The sequence below is a fragment of the Rhinopithecus roxellana genome, chromosome 19, assembly GCF_007565055.1.
Source record: "Rhinopithecus roxellana isolate Shanxi Qingling chromosome 19, ASM756505v1, whole genome shotgun sequence".
Classification (NCBI taxonomy): Eukaryota; Metazoa; Chordata; class Mammalia; order Primates; family Cercopithecidae; genus Rhinopithecus; species Rhinopithecus roxellana.
In genome coordinates this window covers 4,168,638-4,188,385 of record NC_044567.1, presented here as the reverse complement: position 1 = coordinate 4,188,385, position 19,748 = coordinate 4,168,638, and the positions used below count along the sequence as shown (strand labels likewise).

The 19,748-nt window shown below is 53.4% G+C and overlaps 1 protein-coding gene across 6 annotated transcripts in view; it reads left to right on the top strand.

The window, feature by feature from the left end:
* ARHGAP23 (Rho GTPase activating protein 23) overlaps positions 1–18,975 on the top strand; it is an 86,294-nt gene extending 67,319 nt beyond the window's left edge. For 4 of the 6 annotated variants that reach the window (XM_010379347.2, XM_010379348.2, XM_030923908.1 and 1 more), the window contains 4 exons: positions 4,407–4,448; positions 5,034–5,130; positions 7,209–7,240; positions 16,515–18,975. In XM_010379347.2, the coding sequence (XP_010377649.2) occupies positions 4,407–4,448; positions 5,034–5,130; positions 7,209–7,240; positions 16,515–17,543 (1,200 nt within the window). In that variant the 3' untranslated portion in view covers positions 17,544–18,975. Of the gene's footprint in view, positions 1–4,406; positions 4,449–5,033; positions 5,131–5,552; positions 5,576–7,208; positions 7,241–16,514 lie in introns of all 6 variants that reach the window. The other 2 variants (XM_010379352.2, XM_010379351.2) reach the window with 2 other exon arrangements.
* Positions 18,976–19,748: the final 773 nt, after the last annotated feature.

Here is a 19,748-nt window from a genome sequence, read left to right as displayed (position 1 = left end):
CCCCGGTGTCCGGCCTCACAGCGGGTAAGTTGCCAGCAGCCCCTGCCTGTGTTTATGAAGTCCAGTGGAACCCAAACAAAGATCAGCCCAGGGCATTTACTCAGGGACTCACTCAGCAAAGGCAGCGATACCTAATGTTTCTCAGCCTCAGCACTAGTGACCTCTGAGGTCCAGGTAAGTCTTTATTGTGGGAGGCTGTTCTGTGTGTTATAGGAGATTGAGCAGCATCGCTGGCTTCTACCTGCTAGAATCTGGGAATGTCACCCTAGTTGTCACAATCGAAAGTGTCTCCAGGCGTTGCCAAATGCCCCCTGAGGTGGGGGGATTGATGGCGGTGGCTCTGGGGCCAGCCTGCTCCTATGTGCTGTGTGGCCTTGGACAAGTTCCTTACCTGCTGTGCTTCAGTCTCCACATCTGTAAGGTAGAGATGGCAGTCTGTTTACCTCACATCGTTGTGAATGTCTGCTAAAGCACTCGCCGCGGTGCCTGGTAGGTCCTAAGTGTTGTGTGAGAATTGACTGTCATCCTCTTCGTTGTGGTCATTATTCCACACCAGAGACAGATCCCCGTGCTGGGAACACGGAGATGAATGGGAGCCTGCTCAGAAAGAATATTGCCAGTAAAAGCTGTGTCTCTTTGTGCTCTGGGCTATGCCCAAGGAAGCCCCACAGAAGGACCCACCCCAGCCCTGGGTGCAGGGCTGGGGTCGTAGTCAGGGAGTTCTTGAACTGTCTTAGAGGACCATGATGAGAACTTAGCCAGGCAGAGCAGGGAGAAAGGGTATCCCAGGCGGAAAAAACAGCACGCGCAGAAGCAGGGTGGCAGGAACTAGTGTGGATTCCTCTTGAGAGCCGTGGCCACCCGAGCGCTTCCTGTAGACCCCATGGTTTGCAAAGTACTTCTGGGCATCTTCGAACCCGAGTTAAAGGCTAGCTTCTTTGGGCCGATCCTCAGGCTCCCCCGGTCAGCCTGTCTCTGGAAACCGCACTTTTGAATAACGGTAGCTCACATCTATTATACATTAACAATGTGCTGCACTCAATGTTTTCCATACGGTATTTCATCTCAATCCTCCTCGGGCCTAGAAGGAGGTGCTCACATCATGCCTGTTTTAGAGATAAGTAAATAGACTTACAGAGGGATAGTCACTTGGCTAAGGTGAACTTGAACCAAGACAACTGACTCCAGAGCTTCCATTTTTCTTTTTCTTTTTCTTTTTTTTTTTTTTTGAGACAGAGCCTCACTCTGTCGCTCAAGCTAGAGTGCAATGGCGCGGTCTCCACTCACTCCTGCCTCCAGCTCCTGGGCTCAAGTGATCCTCCCACCACAACACCCCCAAGTAGCTGGGATTACAGGCACATGCCACCACGCCAGGCTGATTTTTGTATTTTTAGTAGAGCTGGGGTTTCACCATGTTGGCCAGGCTGGTCTTGAACTCCTGACCTCAGCTGATGCACCTGCCTCAGCCTCCCAAAGTGCTGGGACTACAGGTGTGAGCCACTGCGCCCTGCCAGAGCTTGCATTTTTCTTATCTTCCTTCACTCTCTCTCTTGTATCTCTTTCTTGTTTTCCTTCTGGCCTTCCTGTGCTGTTTTAGTTAATCACATGTCAGATCATGAGCGATAATAACCGAGGCTCATGGCGCATGCTCAGGCAAGTCCCCTTGTTTCCCCTCTTCATTCCGGACCCACTCTGCTCTCCCCTCCCCCAGGTGCCCACTCTTTTTTTTTTTTTTTTTTTGAGACAGAGTCTCGCTCTGTCGCCCAGGCTGGAGTGCGGTGGTGAGATCTCGGCTCACTGCAAGCTCCGCCTCCCGGGTTCACGCCATTCTCCTGCCTCAGCCTCCCGAGTAGCTGGGACTACAGGCGCCCCCACCTTGCCGGGCTAATTTTTTGTATTTTTAGTAGAGACAGGGTTTCACCGTGTTAGCCAGGATGGTCTCGATCTCCTGACCTCGTGATCTGCCCCTCTCAGCCTCCCAAAGTGCTGGGATTACAGGCGTGAGCCACTGCGCCCGGCCAGTGCCCACCCTTAATAGGCTAATATGTGTCCTTCCAGGATGCCTTCCGCTTATTGTAAATGCATGGCTATCCTTAAATGTATATAATATTCTTTGTGTGTTTTAAGTCTACATAAATGAGATTGTAAATTGCCTATTCCTGTTCTTTCATAGGTGTTGAGGCGGGTAAAGGGTAATTATCTTAATTTTTTTTTTTTTTTTGAGATGGAGTTTCACTCTTGTTGCCCAGCCTGGAGTGCAGTGGTGTGACCTCAGCTCACTGCAACCTCTTCCTCCCTGGTTCAAGCGATTCCCCCGCCTCACCCTCCTGAGTAGCTGGTATTACAGGGGTGCACAACCATGCCCGGCTACTTTTTGTATTTTTAGTAGTGATAGGGTTTCAGCATGTTGGCCAGGCTGGTCTCAAACTCCTGACCTCAGGTGATCCGCCCGCCTCGGCCTCCCAAAGTGCTGGGATTACAGGCGTGAGTCACTGCACCCAGCCTGTCACTGTCAATTTCTAATGCTTATCAGTTTCTGTGTCTTCCTTCTACCACATCTAAAAGCCAAAAGTGGTGGGGTGTAGTGGCTCATGCTTGTAATCACAAAATCTACATTTTTTTTTGTTTTTTGTTTTTTTTTTTTGAGACGGAGTCTGGCTCTGTTGCCCAGGCTGGAGTGCAGTGGCCGGATCTCAGCTCACTGCAAGCTCCGCCTCCTGGGCTTAGGCCATTCTCCTGCCTCAGCCTCCCGAGTAGCTGAGACTACAGGCGCCTGCCACCTCGCCCAGCTAGTTTTTTGTATTTTTTAGTAGAGACGGGGTTTCACTGTGTTAGCCAGGATGGTCTTGATCTCCTGACCTCGTGATCCGCCCGTCTCGGCCTCCCAAAGTGCTGGGATTACAGGCTTGAGCCACCGCGCCCAGCCCATTTTTTTTTTTTTTAATTAGCTGTGCAAGGTGGCACATGCCTGTAGTCCCAGCTATTCAGGAGGCTGAGGTGGGAGAATCTCTTGAGCCCAGGAGTTCAAGGGTACAGTGAGCTAGGATCATGCCACACCATTCCAGCCTGGATAACAGCGAGAGACCCTGTCTCAAAAGTAAACATAAATAAAATAAAAGCCAAAAGTGCCTTAGTTATTTCTTGGGGCTTGCCAAAGTTCATCTCTTTACTTGCTCAAGTATTCAGTTAAGAGAGTCTTTGTGTAGTAAACTTTCTGATGTCTCAGGATACCTTTATTTCAAGGCCAGGTGCAGTGGCTCCAGAGAGCAGGAGGTTCACTTAAGGGGTGATTAAAACAATCTGTGGTACGCCTGTAATCCCAGCACTTTGGGAAGTGGAGGTGGGCAGGTCACTTGAGGTCAGGAGTTGAGACCAGCCTGGCCAACATGATGAAACCCTATCTCTACTAAAAATACAAAAATTATCCAGGTGTGGTGGCGTGTACCTGTAATCCCAGCTACTCGGGAGGCTGAAGCCAGAGGATCACTTGAACACAGGAGGCAGAGGTTGCAGTGAACCAAGATTGCACCACTGCACTCCAGCCTGGGTGACAGAGTGAGATTCTGTTAAAAAACAAAAACAAAAACAAAAAAAAGAATAGCTTTATTTTATACTTAAATTTAAATGAGAATTTAGCAGGGTATAAAATTCTAGGTTCCTTCAACACATCGAAACTTACTTTCTTGTCTTCTTGTGTCTTGCTGCTGAAAGTTCCAAGTATCTGTGATACGTGTTCATTTATAAGCAATCTGGATTTTTTTTTTCCAGAAAACTTAGAATTTTATCTTCAAGATTCTCAAATTTTACAAAAAATATTAAAGTGTAGGGATCTTTATTTTCTCTCTTGTTTGGCCTTTATGAGAAAGCTCTCACCTCCTGCCCCTCAGGAAACCTCCAACACCTTTCTCCTGGCATTTTCCTTTTTTGGGCTGGGTATGTGACACCCCTGTTGTCAGTGTGGCACCCATGGGTGGCAGGTGGCGTGGGGCACGCTTGGCTGTTACAGCCATGGACCTGGCCGACACTAAGGGCACTGGTGCCTCCCTGCCCCCTGGCTCGCCGTGAGGAGTGTACCACAGGGGTGTGCCCAGGACAGTGTTTAGAGAAAAGTAAAAGCGAAGCTCTCCCTGAGCCTTTCTCCGGTCTGAGGTCGCCCCTCCCACTCCCGGCCGTGTTTCCTCCCACACTGGGGTCCCACCTTTTCTCTGCCCTAGGGTTTTTTACAGTCTGTGGAGTCAGGTTTTAGGGTCCGTCAAGCTCCCTCTGAGCCCTCTTTTGCAGCCCCGCCAGCCTGGGGTTTGTGGAGAGAGAGGCGCCCCTTGCCGCCTAAGCGGGTCCTCTGGAATGAGCAGGTGGAGACTTCTTTCCTACGCTGATTTCATCCCTTCCTTTTGTCTTCTCTGCAGTCAGACTGGTTCTTCAGTGATGAAGAGGACAAGGGAGAGAGAGTAAGTGATGCCGCGGGCCGGGCTGGTATGGGGGCTGGTCTGGGGTAAGCCCCAGTCCTTGGGGGTGAGGCGGGCAGTGAGACTTAAGCCGGAGAAAGTGCCTGTCCTTGAGGCTTCCCCAGTCTGATGGAGCAAACACAGACCCTCTCCTCAGGAGCCCATAGTCTGATAGAGAGGCACAAAGCTTGCCTTCAGGAGTCCCCAGTCTAACTGGGGGAGATGCAGACCTTGCTCAGAGGGAACCCAGTTCAGGAGTAAAGGCAGTTCCCGCCCTCCAGGCTACCGGGAAGGACATAGGTTGGAGGAGTTCCAGTCTGGTATGGGAGACACAGCTCCTACCCCCAGCTGAAGGGGCCACTCTGGCCTTCATGGTTCTGAGGTATTGAGGAAGGCACAGAACTGTCTAATAGGGGACATGTAGGAATCATCCTCGAGAGCACCCGGCTGATAAGGGAGACGGTCCCTGCCCCAGTGAGCCTGGTCTGATGGAGGAGACACGGGCTCCGTTATCAGGGCACCCCCCTCTGGGGGGTCAGCAGCGCAGCATCCGAGGGCATGCCAGCTGACCCCTCCTCCTGTTCGCAGACCCCTGTGGGCGACAAGGAGCCTCAGGCAGTGCCCAACATTGAGTACCTCCTGCCCAACATTGGCAGGACAGTGCCCCCTGGCGACCCGGGGTCAGGTGAGCGCAGGGGCCTGGGCGTGGGGAGGCGGGAGGGTGGACGCTACATTCCTGCGGGCCCCAGATGCCTGGCCAGATGCCCAGCTTCCCTGCGCCACCCCAGTGGCCCCCCCGCCCCACCAGCCGCCGTGGAGATGGAGCTGTTGGGGGCCTTCTCCCTCCCTGGGGAAGTCCAGCTCGCCCCGTGCCCGCCTCCTGTCTGCGCAGCTGCCCCGCCCCGGGCAGGGTCAGAGCTTTGTTCACCCTCTCTCACTGGTTTCTTTCCTTAGCCTTTAATTTCTCACGGGCTGGCTGTGTCCTTCTGGGCATGTTCCTCTTTTTAATTTTTCTTCCTTTTCTCCTTGCACCCCCGCCTCTCCCTCCTCCTCTCCCCGTGCTCTCCTCCCACCCCTTCCTCTTCTCCTCCCCGTCCCCTCCTCCAGCGGACCTGTTGGAGATTTAAAGGGTACAGTGCGGTGTTGCGGCCTCGGTCACTAACAGTGGCGGGTGATTATAAGAAGGCTGGGTGGGCACAGAGGCAGGCAGAATGTCCCAGGCTGTGAGGACCCCACGGTGACATGCCAGTTACCCCTGCTTGTTATCAGCTTACCCCAGCAGTCCACGCCCCTCCCATCCTAAAGCGCCTTCTCAGGAGGAAGGAGGCACTCACTGGGCCCAGGGCCCTCTCCGTTGCCTGGACGCCTGGGCATTGGATTGCTGCCCTCCTGCAGTGCCACAGACGCTGCGGCCTCTCTGTGCCAAGTCTCACCACTGCTGGTCATCCGGGTTGGGGACCCAGGCTCTCTGGAGACCAGCGATGCCACGCCCAGGAGTTATCTGTAACTCCTGCCTCAGTCACCCCAATGGGCCGCCTCTTCCTGCTTAAGAAACCGGGGCCCTAAGTCATGTTTGCAAGGCCTGTGGCCCCCTCGTGGCAGAGGACAGATGATTTACGTCCTCAGAGACAGATGAGGGCCACTCCCTTTGTGGCTGCAGCCACTGACTCTTCCCCCTGCCATGGTTGTCCCTCCCTTTAGTTTTAGCATTTCTGTTGTCTCTGACAGAGGCACACAGGAGCTCCCTAGTCACCAGAGGCAGGCTCAGGAGGGGGCAGGAGACATGGGGATGGGACGGCAGAGAGGGGCCCTGTGTCTCTTCTAATCACCCGCCGCCCCCCGTGCCCTGTGTGTCGTGTGTGGTCCTCCATCTTGCTTTTCTCACCTTGTGCAGGGGGAGGGGTCTGGAGAGGGGGCGTCTAACTTGCCTGCCAGAGAGTGTGGATTAACCGCACCTGCCCACTACCCTGTGGGACCCCGGGAGGGCCTTGGACCAATCTGCTCCCTCTCTAGCCTTGGAGAGGACCTGCCAGGACATGTTTCTGGTTCCTTCTCCACCCCAGTGATATTAAGGGAGTGGGACCCAAGTCCCACAGAAACCATGCTTTTAGTCTCCTTCGTAACTCTGGTTGTAACTGGGGACCCTGCCCATTAGGGCAGGGTCACCGCGGGTCCGGAGGTGGAACCTATCAAGGCTCTAATCACCAGCCCACTCCACCTCCTGCGTCCCACCCACTTCATTTCTGCTCTTTTATCCATTATTCACGTGGTCCCTCTTCTTTCTCATGTGCTTGGGGGTGGATGTAGGGCACCCACCTCTCCGTGCACTGTGTGGTCTCCATTTCTCCAGAGCACCTGTGATTTGCTGTGTTTCACTGTGGTGGTTTCCATGGACTGCATCTGATATTTGGCATTTTCTCTCCAGTGCTTCAGAGTAACAGGGACGGGAGGGGAAGGGAAGAGGAACCAGGCTCAAAGACAATGCCCCCTTGCCCTTAGCCATCAGTAAATGAGGGGCCAGTGGCTGGCAGCCTGATGTCACTTCCTGCCTCTAGAGGAAGTGGCAATTAACATCATTTTCTGCTCCATCCCTCTCCCATAGAAAATGACATCAGAGGTCCATCATACTCCCTGGGCCTGGGGAGATCTTATGTTTCAGAATTCCCTGGTTTCTGAAGCCTTTGAGGAGAGGGAATTGTGTGCATAAGACTCAGCTTTCTTTCTCCCTGATACAACTTTCATTTTTTTTTCTTTCACCAACAGATTCTACCACCTGTAGTTCAGCCAAGTCCAAGGTACGTATGGAGGCAATTCTGAAGGCTTGATCCCTGTACAAGCCAGCCCACTTTGGTTTTTGTTCAGGAGAGTTGATGGTATGGCAATTGGACCATGGGGAAAGTTGATGGTCCCTGGGAGGGAAGGCAGGAGGTACTGAGTGCCAAGCTGCTTACCTTGGCAGTGTTTGGTGAGGCATCTGCTGTAGTAGAAGGACCTGGCCTGGGAGTTGCCTAGGAGGTGCCTAGGTGCCTAGGAGGCAATGTGGCTCAGTGGTTAGAAGCACAGACTCTGGAGTCAGACAGTCCTGGGTTTGAGTTCTGGCTCCACCATTTAGTAGTTTGGGACACTGGGCGAGTTACTTAACCACTTTCTGATCCTCAGCTTCCTCATCTGTAAAATGGGGATATCAATAAATCTGTGGGGTGCTATAATAAATGAAACAGATATCCTTTAAGGTCTTTGGAGAGCCTAAAGCAAGCAGAAGGAAATAAAGAGAGGAGCAGAAATCCATGACATTGAAAAGAGTTAGAAAAAAGCAATGAAACCAAAAGCTGGTTCTTTGAAAAAAAATGAAATTGATAAACCTCTAGCCAGACTGACAGAATAAAAAGAAAGATGGCACAGATTATCAATATCAGGGATGAAAGAGGGACATCACTACAGACCCCTAAGTTATTTATTTATTTTTTTTGAGACGGAGTCTCGCTCTTTCACCCAGGCTGGAGTGTAGTGGCACCATCTCGGCTCACTGCAAGCTCCGCCTCCCTGGTTCACACCATTCTCCTGCCTCAGCCTCCCGAGTAGCTGGGACTACAGGCACGCACCATCATGTCTGGCTAATTTTTTGTATTTTTAGTAGAGACGGGATTTCACCAGGTTAGCCAAGATGGTCTCGATCTCCTGACCTCGTGATCTGCCCGCCTCGACCTCCCAAAGTGCTGGGATTACAGGCGTGAGCCACCACGCCTGGCTACAGACCTCTACGTTATTGAATTTATGGGCATAAAGTTGCCCATAAATTGAATAACTTAGATGAAATAGACCAATTCTTTGAAAGATTCAGACTGCCAAAACTCACTTAAGAAAAAAATAGATAACCTGAATAGTCCTATACCTCCTAAGGAAATTGAATATGTAATTTAAAACCCCCCAACAATGAAAACTTCAGGACCAGATGGTTTCACTGTTAAATTCTACCAAATATTTAAGGAATTTTTAAAATTTTTAAACAATTTACTTTAATAATTTTAAAGTATTCTGAATAGAAAATAGTATAATTTTAAATATTGATATATTTAAATAGTTATTTAAATAGTTGAATTATTTAAATGTTATTTAAACAGTTATTTAAGAAATAATACCAATTCTCCACTATCTCTTTTGGAAGATGAAAGAGGGTGCCTGGGCACCGTGGTTCACGCCTGTAATCCCAGTACTTTGGGAGGCTGAGGCCAGATCTTGAGATCAAGAGTTAAAGACCAGCCTGGCCAACATGGTGAAACCCCTACTCTACTAAAAATACAAAAAAAATTAGCTGGGCGTGGTGGCACGCACCTGTAATCCCAGCTACTCAGGAGGCTGAGGCGGGATAATTGCTTGAACCTGGGAAGAGGAGGTTGCAGTGAGCTGAGATCGTGCCACCGCACTCCAGCCTGGGCGACAGAGCGAGACTCCGTCTCAAAAAAAGAAAGGAAAATAGAAGAGGAAGAAACACTTTCCAAATCACCTGACAATGCTTTTGAAAAAGTTAGGGCTAATACGTCTACTCTATATCAGTACTGTGCTGGGTACTGAAAATATAAATAATGAGCCAAACAGGTTCCTGCCCTCACGAAGCTTATCTTCTAGTGAGAGACAGACACTAAGCTAATGAACAAATAGACTATCTGTCTGGCAGGTTTGGAGGCACAGTGGAGGCAGAAACCAGATGGAATGAGCTAATAAACTGAGGGAGGGAAGAGAGCATGCATAGACCACTCTTGTGAGAACTGTGAAGAGGTATTTACAGAACAAAAATGGGAAAATATGTGGCTTGAGGGAAACTTTCATTAAAAGATGAAAGCAGCCAGGCATGGTGGCTCACACTTGTAATCCCAACACCTTTGGAGGCCGAGGCAGGAGGATCCCTTGAGCCCAGGAGTCCGAGACCAGCCTGGACAACATAGTGAGACCTCAACTCTACAAAAATGCAAAAATTAACCAGGCATGGTGGGGCATGCCTGTAGTCCCAGCTACTTGGGAGGCTGAGGCAGGAGGATCATTTGAGCCTGGGAGGAGGTTGAGGCTGCAGTGATGAGCCGTGATCATGCCACTGCACTCCAGCCTGGGCAACAGAGCAAGACCCTGTCTCAAAAACAAACAAACAAAAAAAGATGAAAGCACATATTTACTTGCCAACGGGAATGATCCAGGTGAGAGAGAGAGAGACAGAGAGAGAACAAGAGCTGGACGCAGAGCCCATGAAGCAGCAGCAGCCTGTGCTCCTAGCAGATGCATCCCCGGGTATAGTAGGAAGAGAGGGAGGTGGCAGGGGTCACACTAGCAGGTAGTGTTGGCAGCAGGTCATTGGGGTCACTCCCAGCTGATGGCTCTTTCCTCAGTGAAGTGGAAGGTGAGGACCTCTGCTAGGCGTGAAGGTGTCACGGAAAGTCTGAGCAGAATGAAGGAAGTCTGAAACGGGTCCCACGAAGCAAGGCAGATTTCTTGAAGGGGCTGAGGAGCATCATGGGCAGGCCGAGGCCTCTGAAGGGTGCGGCCCCTTCTCAAGAGCCAGCACTTTGCCCAGCAGTCATGCCCCGCCCCTTTGGGCCTGGCTTCTCCATACTCCCCGGAGAGCCCCTTCTGAGCCCCTTCTGGCCAGAAGATGTCCTCATTTGCTTCCTGTAACCCCACCCTGTCTCCAGTTGTCTCAGCACTGACCTCCTCAGAGCTCACAAGCCACCGCCTCCTTGAAGCCGCCCGGCTTGAAATTTCTTCCTCCGGAGACACTAGCACTTACTGCTTCCCAGTCTGTGCCTGCCTGACTCCTGCATTAGCCTGGGAACTCCTGCAGGAGGCCTTCTTCTCAATCATAAGGCCTTGAACAATAGAACGTGCTTTTGAGAGAGTACTTCTTTACTGTGAACTGACTCGGAGACTTCACTGTGACCTAGTGAGTTCATCACAATCACTAGTGTGAGATGAAAGAGGAGGGAATGCACATTTACTGAGCACCTACTAGGTGCCAACCAGTATGCAGAGAACTTTTCACAAACATCGGTTTCATTTCATTTTTACGAAAGACCCTTGAGTTTTGTACCATCCCCATTTTACAGATGGGGAAACCAAGGCTCACAGAACTTAAGTAACTAGAAGTTTGGGCATATTCTTGGGCCTCAGGGAGGGGAGCTGGTTAGGTGTCCTCCTTACTTGGTGGTGCTCTGGCATCTGAGTTCTAATCCTCTACTCTCAGGTTCTGAGTGTTTCTTGACTTTCTGGCACAGGGACTGGCTCTGTCCTGAGCCTGAGCTGAAACCAGCCGGCCAAGCCTCTAAGAAACGAAGGCACGGACCAGGCTGCCAGTCTATTAAGTACAGCGATAGGAATAACTGTTGCAGGGACAGGGACATTCAGTTGTGTGTGCCGCAGTGGTCTCAGTCTCATCTACTGGGGAGACCAGGAATCGGAGTCAGGGAAGCAGGAGGCACCAGGCATCTGAGAGCCTGCAGCCTCCTGTCCCGGCTGTAGGGAAGGGGCTGCCTCTGGACCAGGGCCTGGCCTCCCGCCGGGCTGTGAGCTCTGTGGGTGGGCACAAACCCTGCAAGTGCTGGACTCTCACAACTACCAGCCTCTGTGTCTTTTGCCTGACTCTAAAACCCAGGTCAGTGATGGTCAAACTGTGTTCCCTGGAGCCACCATGGGGTCATGACCACCAACAGGTGTATGAGAGAACCAAGCGTGCAGGGATCCAAGCTCCCACGGCCTCCATCTGAGCCACTCTTGGTTCTGTCTCACATCGTTGGGTTTCTAGGGAGGATTCGATTTAGACAGGGTGCTCCCAAGCTCATCAAAAACCATTGTTCTAGATGTGACAGCCCTGTCTCTAGACTCTCCCGGCTGTGTCCAGGACACCCAGGCGTTATCGGTGCCCCAAGTTACAGCCACATTTTGATCCTGCCTCCCTGTGTGGATGGTTTAGGCTATCCCGGGTAGGAGTGTGGGCAGGCACACATGGCAGTCTCTCAGCTCCACGGCAAGTGGAGTGGAGCTGTTCAATACTCAGAAGGCTCCCTTATCATTTTTTTTTTTTTTTTTTTGAGACAGGTCTTGGTCTGTCACCCAGGCTGGAATGCAGTGGCCTGAACACAGCTCACTGCAGCCTCTAACTCCTGTGTTCAAGTGATCCTCCTGCCTCAACCTCCTTAGTAGCTGGGACTACAGGCACACACCACCACTCCTACCTAATTTTTTGGTATTTTTTGTAGAAATGGGGTCTTGCTTCTTTGTGCAGGCTGTTCTTGAATTCCTGGCTTCAATGGATCCTCCTGCCTCGGCCTCCCAAAGTGCTGAGACTACAGGCATGAGCCACTGCACCCCACTCTCCTTATCATCTTAATTCCAAGTTCTTGGGGAAGGGGACCACTTTTATCCTCTCTGGTGGTCCCTTGCCTACTGCTTAGCTGTCTTTACGGCCTGCAATAACCCCTGAGCACCCCACTGGTACAGGGAGAAGTCTAGCTCCTGACCAGGCTCAGTCTGATTTCCCCATCCCTGCCTTATTCAAGTTCCTCAAATTCCTTGACCCCAACCCTTGCCCCATAAGAAACCTCTCCATGACCCTGACCCTGAGGGAGAATTGACCGTGAAAATTTTTGCATTGACAATAGATATTGGAATGCAGGGATTCCCCATCTACTTCAGGCCCCTTCAAGAATCGGAGGAGGCCAAGCATGGTGGCTCATGCCTGTAATCCCAGCACTTTCGAAGGCCAGGGTGGGGAGATCACTTGAGGCCAGGAATTTGAGACCAGTTCGGCCAACATGGCGAAACCCCATCTCTACTAAAAATACAAAATTAGCTGGGGGTGGGTGGTGCACGCCTGTAATCCCAGCTACTCGGAAGGCTGAGGCAGGAGAATCACTTGAACTGGAGAGGCAGAGGTTGCAGTGAGCCAAGATTGCACCATTGCACCCCCAGCCTGGGCAATAGAGCGAGACTCTGTCTCAAAAAAAAAAAAAGAAAAGAAAAGAGGGAAGTTATGCACTCTTGCTCCAGAAAGACACCTAGCTACACAAATCCTGTGGCAAGTTCAAGGAGTTTATGGATCCCCAAAGCCTACCCAGGGACTCCAGCTAAGAGCGCCTTCTCTAGAGTATTCCTGCTGGTAATTAGCTTGTTTGGCAGAAGGTGGCAGTCCAGTCATCATCAATAATGCCTTTGGTCATTGCTGATTCCTAAGTTTAAAGTATTCAACAATATGAGTAGTTACAATTTATTGAGCATTTGCTGTGTTACTGTGCTCAGAATTTAATCCTCACAAATGCCCTGAGTTAGAATTGTCCTTATTTTGCAGTTGAGGAAACAGAGGCCAGAGGTGCTTCTCTAACTTGCCCCAGGTCTCACAACCAGCAAGTCGCCTGCTCCAGAGCCTCCCCTCTGAGACAGAACCTGTTAGGAGATGAGGCCTGCCCTGGGTAACCCTGCCCGGCTGTGAGATCAGAGCTTGAGGGCAGGGTGAGTATAAAGTCAGCTCAGGCTGCTGTAACAAAATGCCATAGCTAGGTGCCTCAGACAACAGAAATTGATTTTTCTCAGAGTTCTACAAGTTAGAAGTCCAAGATCAAGGTGCCAGTGTGGCTCATTTCTGGTGAGGGTTCCCTGCCTGTCTTGTCTTGTAGATGGTAGATGGCCACCTTCTCACACTGTGTCCTTATAAGGCAAGGCAGAGAGAAAAGAGCACAAGTGAGTGAGAGCGCCCAAGCCCTCTGGTGTCCCTTCTAATAAGGGCACCAATCCCATCAAAAAGTCCCACCTTCACCTGAACCTAATCAGCTCTCAAAGGCTCCACCTCCAAACTGGGGTTAGGGCTTCCACATGTGAGTTTGGGAGGTACACAATTTAGTCCATAGCAGTGAGTGAAAGCAGTTGATGACTGGCTGGCGGAACTGGGCTAATTTCTGTCTGGGTCTCTGAGCACTGCACTGGCCAGGTTTTTAAGTCCACTCCATAGCCATGTGCCTGACACCTGGCAGCTGCCTGGTGTGTGCCAAATGAATACACTGGACAAAAGAAAAAAAGGTTGTGGGTGCGGTGGCTGATGCCTGTAATCCCAGCACTTTGGAAAGCCAAGGTGGGAGGATCACTTGAGGCCAGGAGTTTAAGACCAGCCTGGCCAACATGGTGAAACCCCATCTCTACTAAAAATACAAAAATTAGCCAGGTTTGGTGGTGCGTGCCTGTAATCCCAGCTACTTGAGAGGCTGAGTGATGGGAATTGCTTGAACCCGGGAAGCAGAGGTTGCAGTGAACCGAGATTGCGCCACCTGCACTCCAGCCTGGGTGACAGAGGGAGACTGTGTCTCAAAATAATAATAATAATAATAATAATAATAATAATAATAATGATAATAATAATAATAATAATGCTCTAGCCTGGTGCAAGGGTACCCTGTAAGCTCTGCATGGAGCCCCTGCCAGCACATGCACACCTCTGGTGACAGGGACCGCCATCATAAGATCGCTGTGACAGGGAGAAAGTTCATTGTAGTGACCTACATCAGGTCCTTGTCACCTCCTTCCATTGCTCCTGCCGGCCCCTGCTTTCCTGCAGTGTATCCTGGATTAACTCCCTGATCTCTCTGTGAATCTGCTGACCTCTGCATTCCTTGGAAGAGAACTCAGTCTGACCTTGTTGCTTCTGGAACCAGCTGGGATGAGACGGTAGTTTGATCAGATGATCCTAGCGGCCTCTTAAGTCTCTCAGAGAGCACTGGCCAGGAAAGAAAGCAGTATTGGCCACCATATGCCCCAGGCTGATCCTAGCAGTGCAATCACATTGCACAACTCCAGGGGGTGCCTTCTGGAGTTGTGCATTGTGGGCAACCATGGCCCAGGAGCCACATGCCTGTGACTCCTGAGTCCCTGACATGCTCTGGTTTTCTCAGAACTAATTAATGTGAGAGAGAGGACAGTAGCTGCAGTGGTCACAAGAGGCATCCGGGTCTCCATTCATTATTACACCATGGCTGAAACAAGAGGTGGTCTGTGAGGAGGAGCTGAAGGGCAGCGTGATCTTGTCATGTCATTCCAGCCCAAGACAGGAGCCAGTCCCAGCATCTGCTTCTACAAGACTTCCTGTGTTAAGGGGACTCCACTCACCAATTGTTAGTTCATTTAATGTTCATTGAATTCATTTAATGTTCATGGCACCTGTTATGTGCCATGCAGAAACAACCAAGTCACAGCCTTTGCTCCCAAGGAGCTCAGAGTTAAATGAGGCTGATGTGAGAAGAGCTAGGAGCACAGTGAGACGACGGGAACATAGAGAAGTGATCTCCCATCTCAGGCAAAGGGAGGGCTGGGAGGTTGCTGTACAGAGGAAGCCATGTTTAAGCTGGGCCTTGCAGGGTGAGTAGGAGCTCATCCAGCAAATAGGGCAGGGGGACATTAAGGGCTGGCAGCAATGTAACAGTGTAGGTCACATCAAAGGAAGGGTTGGTAGTGCTGTATTTCCACGTGAGGGCTGTGTTGGGGTTGGGGGCAGGGCAGGGCAGTGGGCTGGGAAAGTTGTGAAGAGCTCCATGTGCTGAACTGGGGAACATGTGCTTTATCCTGGTGGGTGCTGGGGCATGCAAGCTTCTGAGCAAAGCTGGGTGAGGATCTGATTCCTGCTTCAGAATGGTGGCTCTGGAGGAGGGACCTGGGCTGGGGCAAGGGTGGAGGCGGGGAAACCCTATTAGGAGGGGCAGGAGGGCCCAGAGAGGGCAGAATGAGGGCCTGCCGGAGGAGGAGGAGGAGGAGGAGGAGGAGGAGGAGGAGTTGTTGTTGGCTTTGGGAGCCATTTCAGAAGAATCCAGGACTTGGCCGTGGGTGGAGGGGAGAGGGAGGGGTCAAAAGACCGCCCTAAGGTGAGGAATGTGAATGGAGGCAGTTTGGGGCAGGGGCAGGTAGGATGCTGTGGTTCCGGATAGGTGAGTGTTAAGAGCCTACAGCCAGCCAGGTAGAAGTGGATTCTCAGTGGGAAGAAGAGTCCCGGAGCTGAAGAGAGTGTTGTGTTGGACAGGGAGGCCTGGATAGCAGTGCTACTTGGGAATGGTATTTTCTAGGGAACACAAACAGAGAAGGCAAAGGGGCCAAGAACAGAGTCCTGGGAACACTGAGTCTTAGTGGGGAAGCGGTGGGCAAGAAGAGCCCCCCAAGAAGCAGAGGAGAGGCCAGAAGGGCGGATGAAAACCAGCTTCCAGAAGGCCATGGCCGGCAGCATGGACCCTCCTGGGAAAGTGTGAAAGGCCAAGACCCCAAAACACCACAGGGTGCAGCAGTGAGGGCTGGCTCAGGTGAGAACAGCGGCATGAAGTTGCCCAACTTGGGGTTGGAAATCAGTTTGAGGGTGGCTCCAATCCAAACCATGACACCGTACGCGGATCTTTCAGCCACTTGCAGGAGCAGAGCCTGCGGCGGGATTGACCTGGGATTGGCGATTGACGGGGTGGGGGGAGCGGGTGGGGTCCGGCGGAAAAGGGAGGACGTGAACTTGGGCGGGTTACCCTGAAGAGGCCTGTAGATGCTGGTCAGGTGGGAAGGCAGGTTTCCAGGTGGCGGCGGGTGGAGAGGTGGGGGACTTGTGGTCAGAGAGCGCCCCTGCCCGGGATCTGGGGATCGGCATGCAGGAAGCTCTGGTGATGACACCCCGGGAGCGTGTGTGAAACGGATTCAGGCTGCCAAGCTTTATTCACTTTGGAGAGACCGTCATCACCAGAGCCATGTCTAAAGGATTTAGCCAGGGCTGGATAAGGAAAACAGAATGGAAGGGGGCTTTGGCAGACCAGCCCAGCCCACAGGAAAGAACTGAGAGCCTGGATTTGGGCCAGCGGGAGTGCTGAGCCGGCTGCGGGATGGGGCGCGGCGGTAGTCTCTGGACAGAGGGCGGCACGGGGCTGGAGGAGTGTTTTATGATGCAACCGTGGGTGCTGACCTTGGCTGGGGCCTGTGGCGACTGGGTGCCGTGGCGTGGGGGCGGATAGGGAAAAGAGCGGGGTGGGCAGGGGGCCGAGTCCGGGCGCACCCCCGCATCCTGACTTGTCTCCCGCACAGGGTTCGTGGGCCCCCAAGAAGGAGCCGTACGCCCGGGAGATGCTGGCGATCTCCTTCATCTCGGCGGTCAACCGCAAGCGCAAGAAGCGGCGGGAGGCGCGGGGGCTGGGCAGCAGCACCGACGACGACTCGGAGCAGGAGGCGCACAAGCCAGGGGCAGGGGCCACAGCGCCGGGGGCTCAGGAGCGGCCGCAGGGGCCGCTGCCTGGCGCCGTCGCCCCCGAGGCCCCCGGACGCCTCAGTCCCCCGGCGGCGCCGGAGGAGAGGCCGGCCGCGGACACGCGCTCCATTGTTTCGGGCTACTCCACCCTGTCCACCATGGACCGCAGCGTGTGCTCGGGCGCGAGCGGTCGGCGGGCAGGCGCGGGGGACGAGGCGGACGACGAGCGCAGCGAGCTGAGCCACGTGGAGACGGACACTGAGGGCGCGGCGGGCGCGGGGCCTGGGGGGCGCCTGACGCGCCGGCCATCCTTCAGCTCGCACCACCTCATGCCCTGCGACACCCTGGCGCGCCGCCGCCTGGCCCGGGGCCGCCCAGACGGCGAGGGCGCAAGCCGGGGCGGTCCCCGCGTCCCGGAGCTGCCCGGCTCGGCGTCGTCCAGCAGCCAGGAGTCGCTGCGGCCCTCGGCGGCGGCGCTTGCCTTGCGGCCCTCGCGCATGGAGGCGCTGCGGCTGCGGCTCCGCGGCACAGCAGACGACATGCTGGCCGTGCGCCTGCGGCGGCCGCTATCACCCGAGACCCGGCGGCGCCGGAGCAGCTGGCGCCGCCACACGGTGGTGGTGCAGAGCCCGCTGACCGACCTCAACTTTAACGAGTGGAAGGAGCTGGGCGGAGGGGGGCCCCCGGAGCCTGCGAACGCGCGGGCGCACAGTGACAACAAGGACTCCGGACTCAGCAGCCTGGAGTCCACCAAGGCGCGGGCCCCGTCGTCCGCGGCCTCGCTGCCGCCCGCGCCCGGGGACCAGGGGGCCCTGCAGAGCCAGCCCTCGCGCCGCTCGGCCGCCTCCCGCCTGCATCAGTGTCTGTGATACCCACCTCCCGCGCCGGTCGGGCCCCACCCCTCCCCAGAGCCCCTTGGGAACCAGGAGGCTCCTCCAGCCTGCACCTCCTCTTCTGTGGCCCCTGGGTGCATGGTGGGGGTGGAGGGCGCAGCACGCCGAGTCTCTAGTTGGTGTGCTGGAACTGGCAGGGGGCGGGCAGAGAAGGCTGGAACTGGACTAAGAGTGAATGGAAGGGGGTTCCGGAGGTAATGAGCGGGAGCGGAAAGGGCGTGGGCTGCTGGGGTCTGTGTCCCTGCACACATGCGCCTGATGGGTCCTTCTGAACCTTTCTGTGGCTGCACTTGGGGACCCTTGTGGACCATGGCGTGTGACTAGGGAACCCCTAAGTTTCAGACTATAGGAAAGATCCTGGGTGATGCTGGCTTTTTGCTTCTTTCCTCTGCCCTCCCACCTCAGCTTGTAAGTGGGGATGTGTGTATGTCTGGGGGGAGGAGGTGTAGGATGCGTATGTCCACCGAGGGAGGGGTTTGTGTGTGCGAGTGTGTGCAGTCATTGTCCCAAGGTGTTTCTAGTAGCGACTTCTGTCCCCCTACCCTCACCCCGGTCCCCACTTCGCCCCCCCCCCACCCAGGGCTCCCTGCCTTTGGTGCACACAGGATCCTGCCCCACCTCCTTGTCAGAGCTGGAGAAGGGGATTGGGGCCACTCCAAGGAAGCAGGACTGAAACCCTCACCAGGGTTACACCCCAACATCCTTTTGTCTGAGTCACCCCCTAAGCGCTTTAACCACGGGCAGCTGCCTGTTCCCCAGACAGTTTTGGGGGGTTCAGGGTCCCCCTTACTGGTACCTCCCTCACCCCTGTTTTTTTTCTTCCATCTGTGCCTGTTCCTTCCACAGCCCAGGCACATAGAAGCCCACCTTCTTCCCCTTAGGAGGGGGGATAGTCAACACCCCTGGTGTCTCTGTCACTCACACACTGATTTATGGGGTCTGAGCTGGGCTGTTCCTGCAGGATGGACAGGACCCAGCGCCCTCTTCTCCCCACAGGTTGTAAATAGATTTCCAATCACCAGGCCAGCCCCCACACACCCTCACTCATTCCAGGGAAGCCCAGGTAGGTGGTGAACCCGCTGCCACGTCTATCAGTCCTCTTGTTTTATGCAAAGATTTACTGTAAAGTAGATTTCTTTCCCTCCCTCCCCCATCTTTTTATTGTAAATATTGTCTCTAAATGTGTAACATATTATAAAGAATTTATAAGGATTTTTAAAGATGTTTTGCTCATTTACAAAAGTGTTGTAACAGTGTTGGACAAAGCCTTCCACCCCACGTCCGCATGGCTCCTTTCACTGTGTCCTTGACATACCTCTCTGGCAACAACTAAAATTTCCTGCTTCTGAAAAGTCCTGTCTTAAAAGTACAGTCTATATCTTGGAAATAAATGGCCTTCCTCAAGGCACCAGTCAGCTGTCTCACTTGTTTTGGAGGGAGAGGGCCAGAGTGGGGCTGGGAGACAGGTGAGGTACCTGGCCCAGGGAAGGAGGGCGATGGGGACTGGACCAAGCGGTGGCAGGGTGGAAGCAAACTTCTTCCTGGTGACTTTTTTGTAAGTGTCCTGGGGGACTGGTCAATGATACAGGGACAGATATGAGCTGGAAGAGTGGGTGGCCCTCACTGCTGTGGGAGGTTTCCAGGCACCTGCTCTCTATTCCTACAGAGCCCAGGCAGCTGCACAGGCACCTTCTCAGGCCTACCTGGAGCTTCACAATGTTCCCAGCAGTCTTGCCCCACAGACAGGAGGCTTGGGCCAGCTTTCCTAGGCACTCCAGGCTCAGATGATATTGCAAAAGGACAGAATGGGTTTTGCCCGTTGTCCCCCGTTTTTTTTTTTTTTTTTTTTTTTTTGAGACGGAGTCTCGCTCTGTTGTCCAGGCTGGAGTGCAGTGGCGCGATCTCGGCTCACTGCAAGCTCCGCCTCCCGGGTTCATGCCCTTCTCCTGCCTCAGCCTCCCAAGTAGCTGGGACTACAGGGGCCCGCCACCTCGCCCGGCTAATTTTTTGTATTTTTAGTAGAGATGGGGTTTCACCGTGTTAGCCAGGATGGTCTCGATTTCCTGACCTCGTGATCCGCCCACCTCACCCGTCCTTCTGTGCGGGCGGTGGCTTTGTAGTCACCCCAGCCAGTTTACAGTCTGCCTCTGCTGAGCCTTGCAGCCTTCTGTAGGAAGGCCA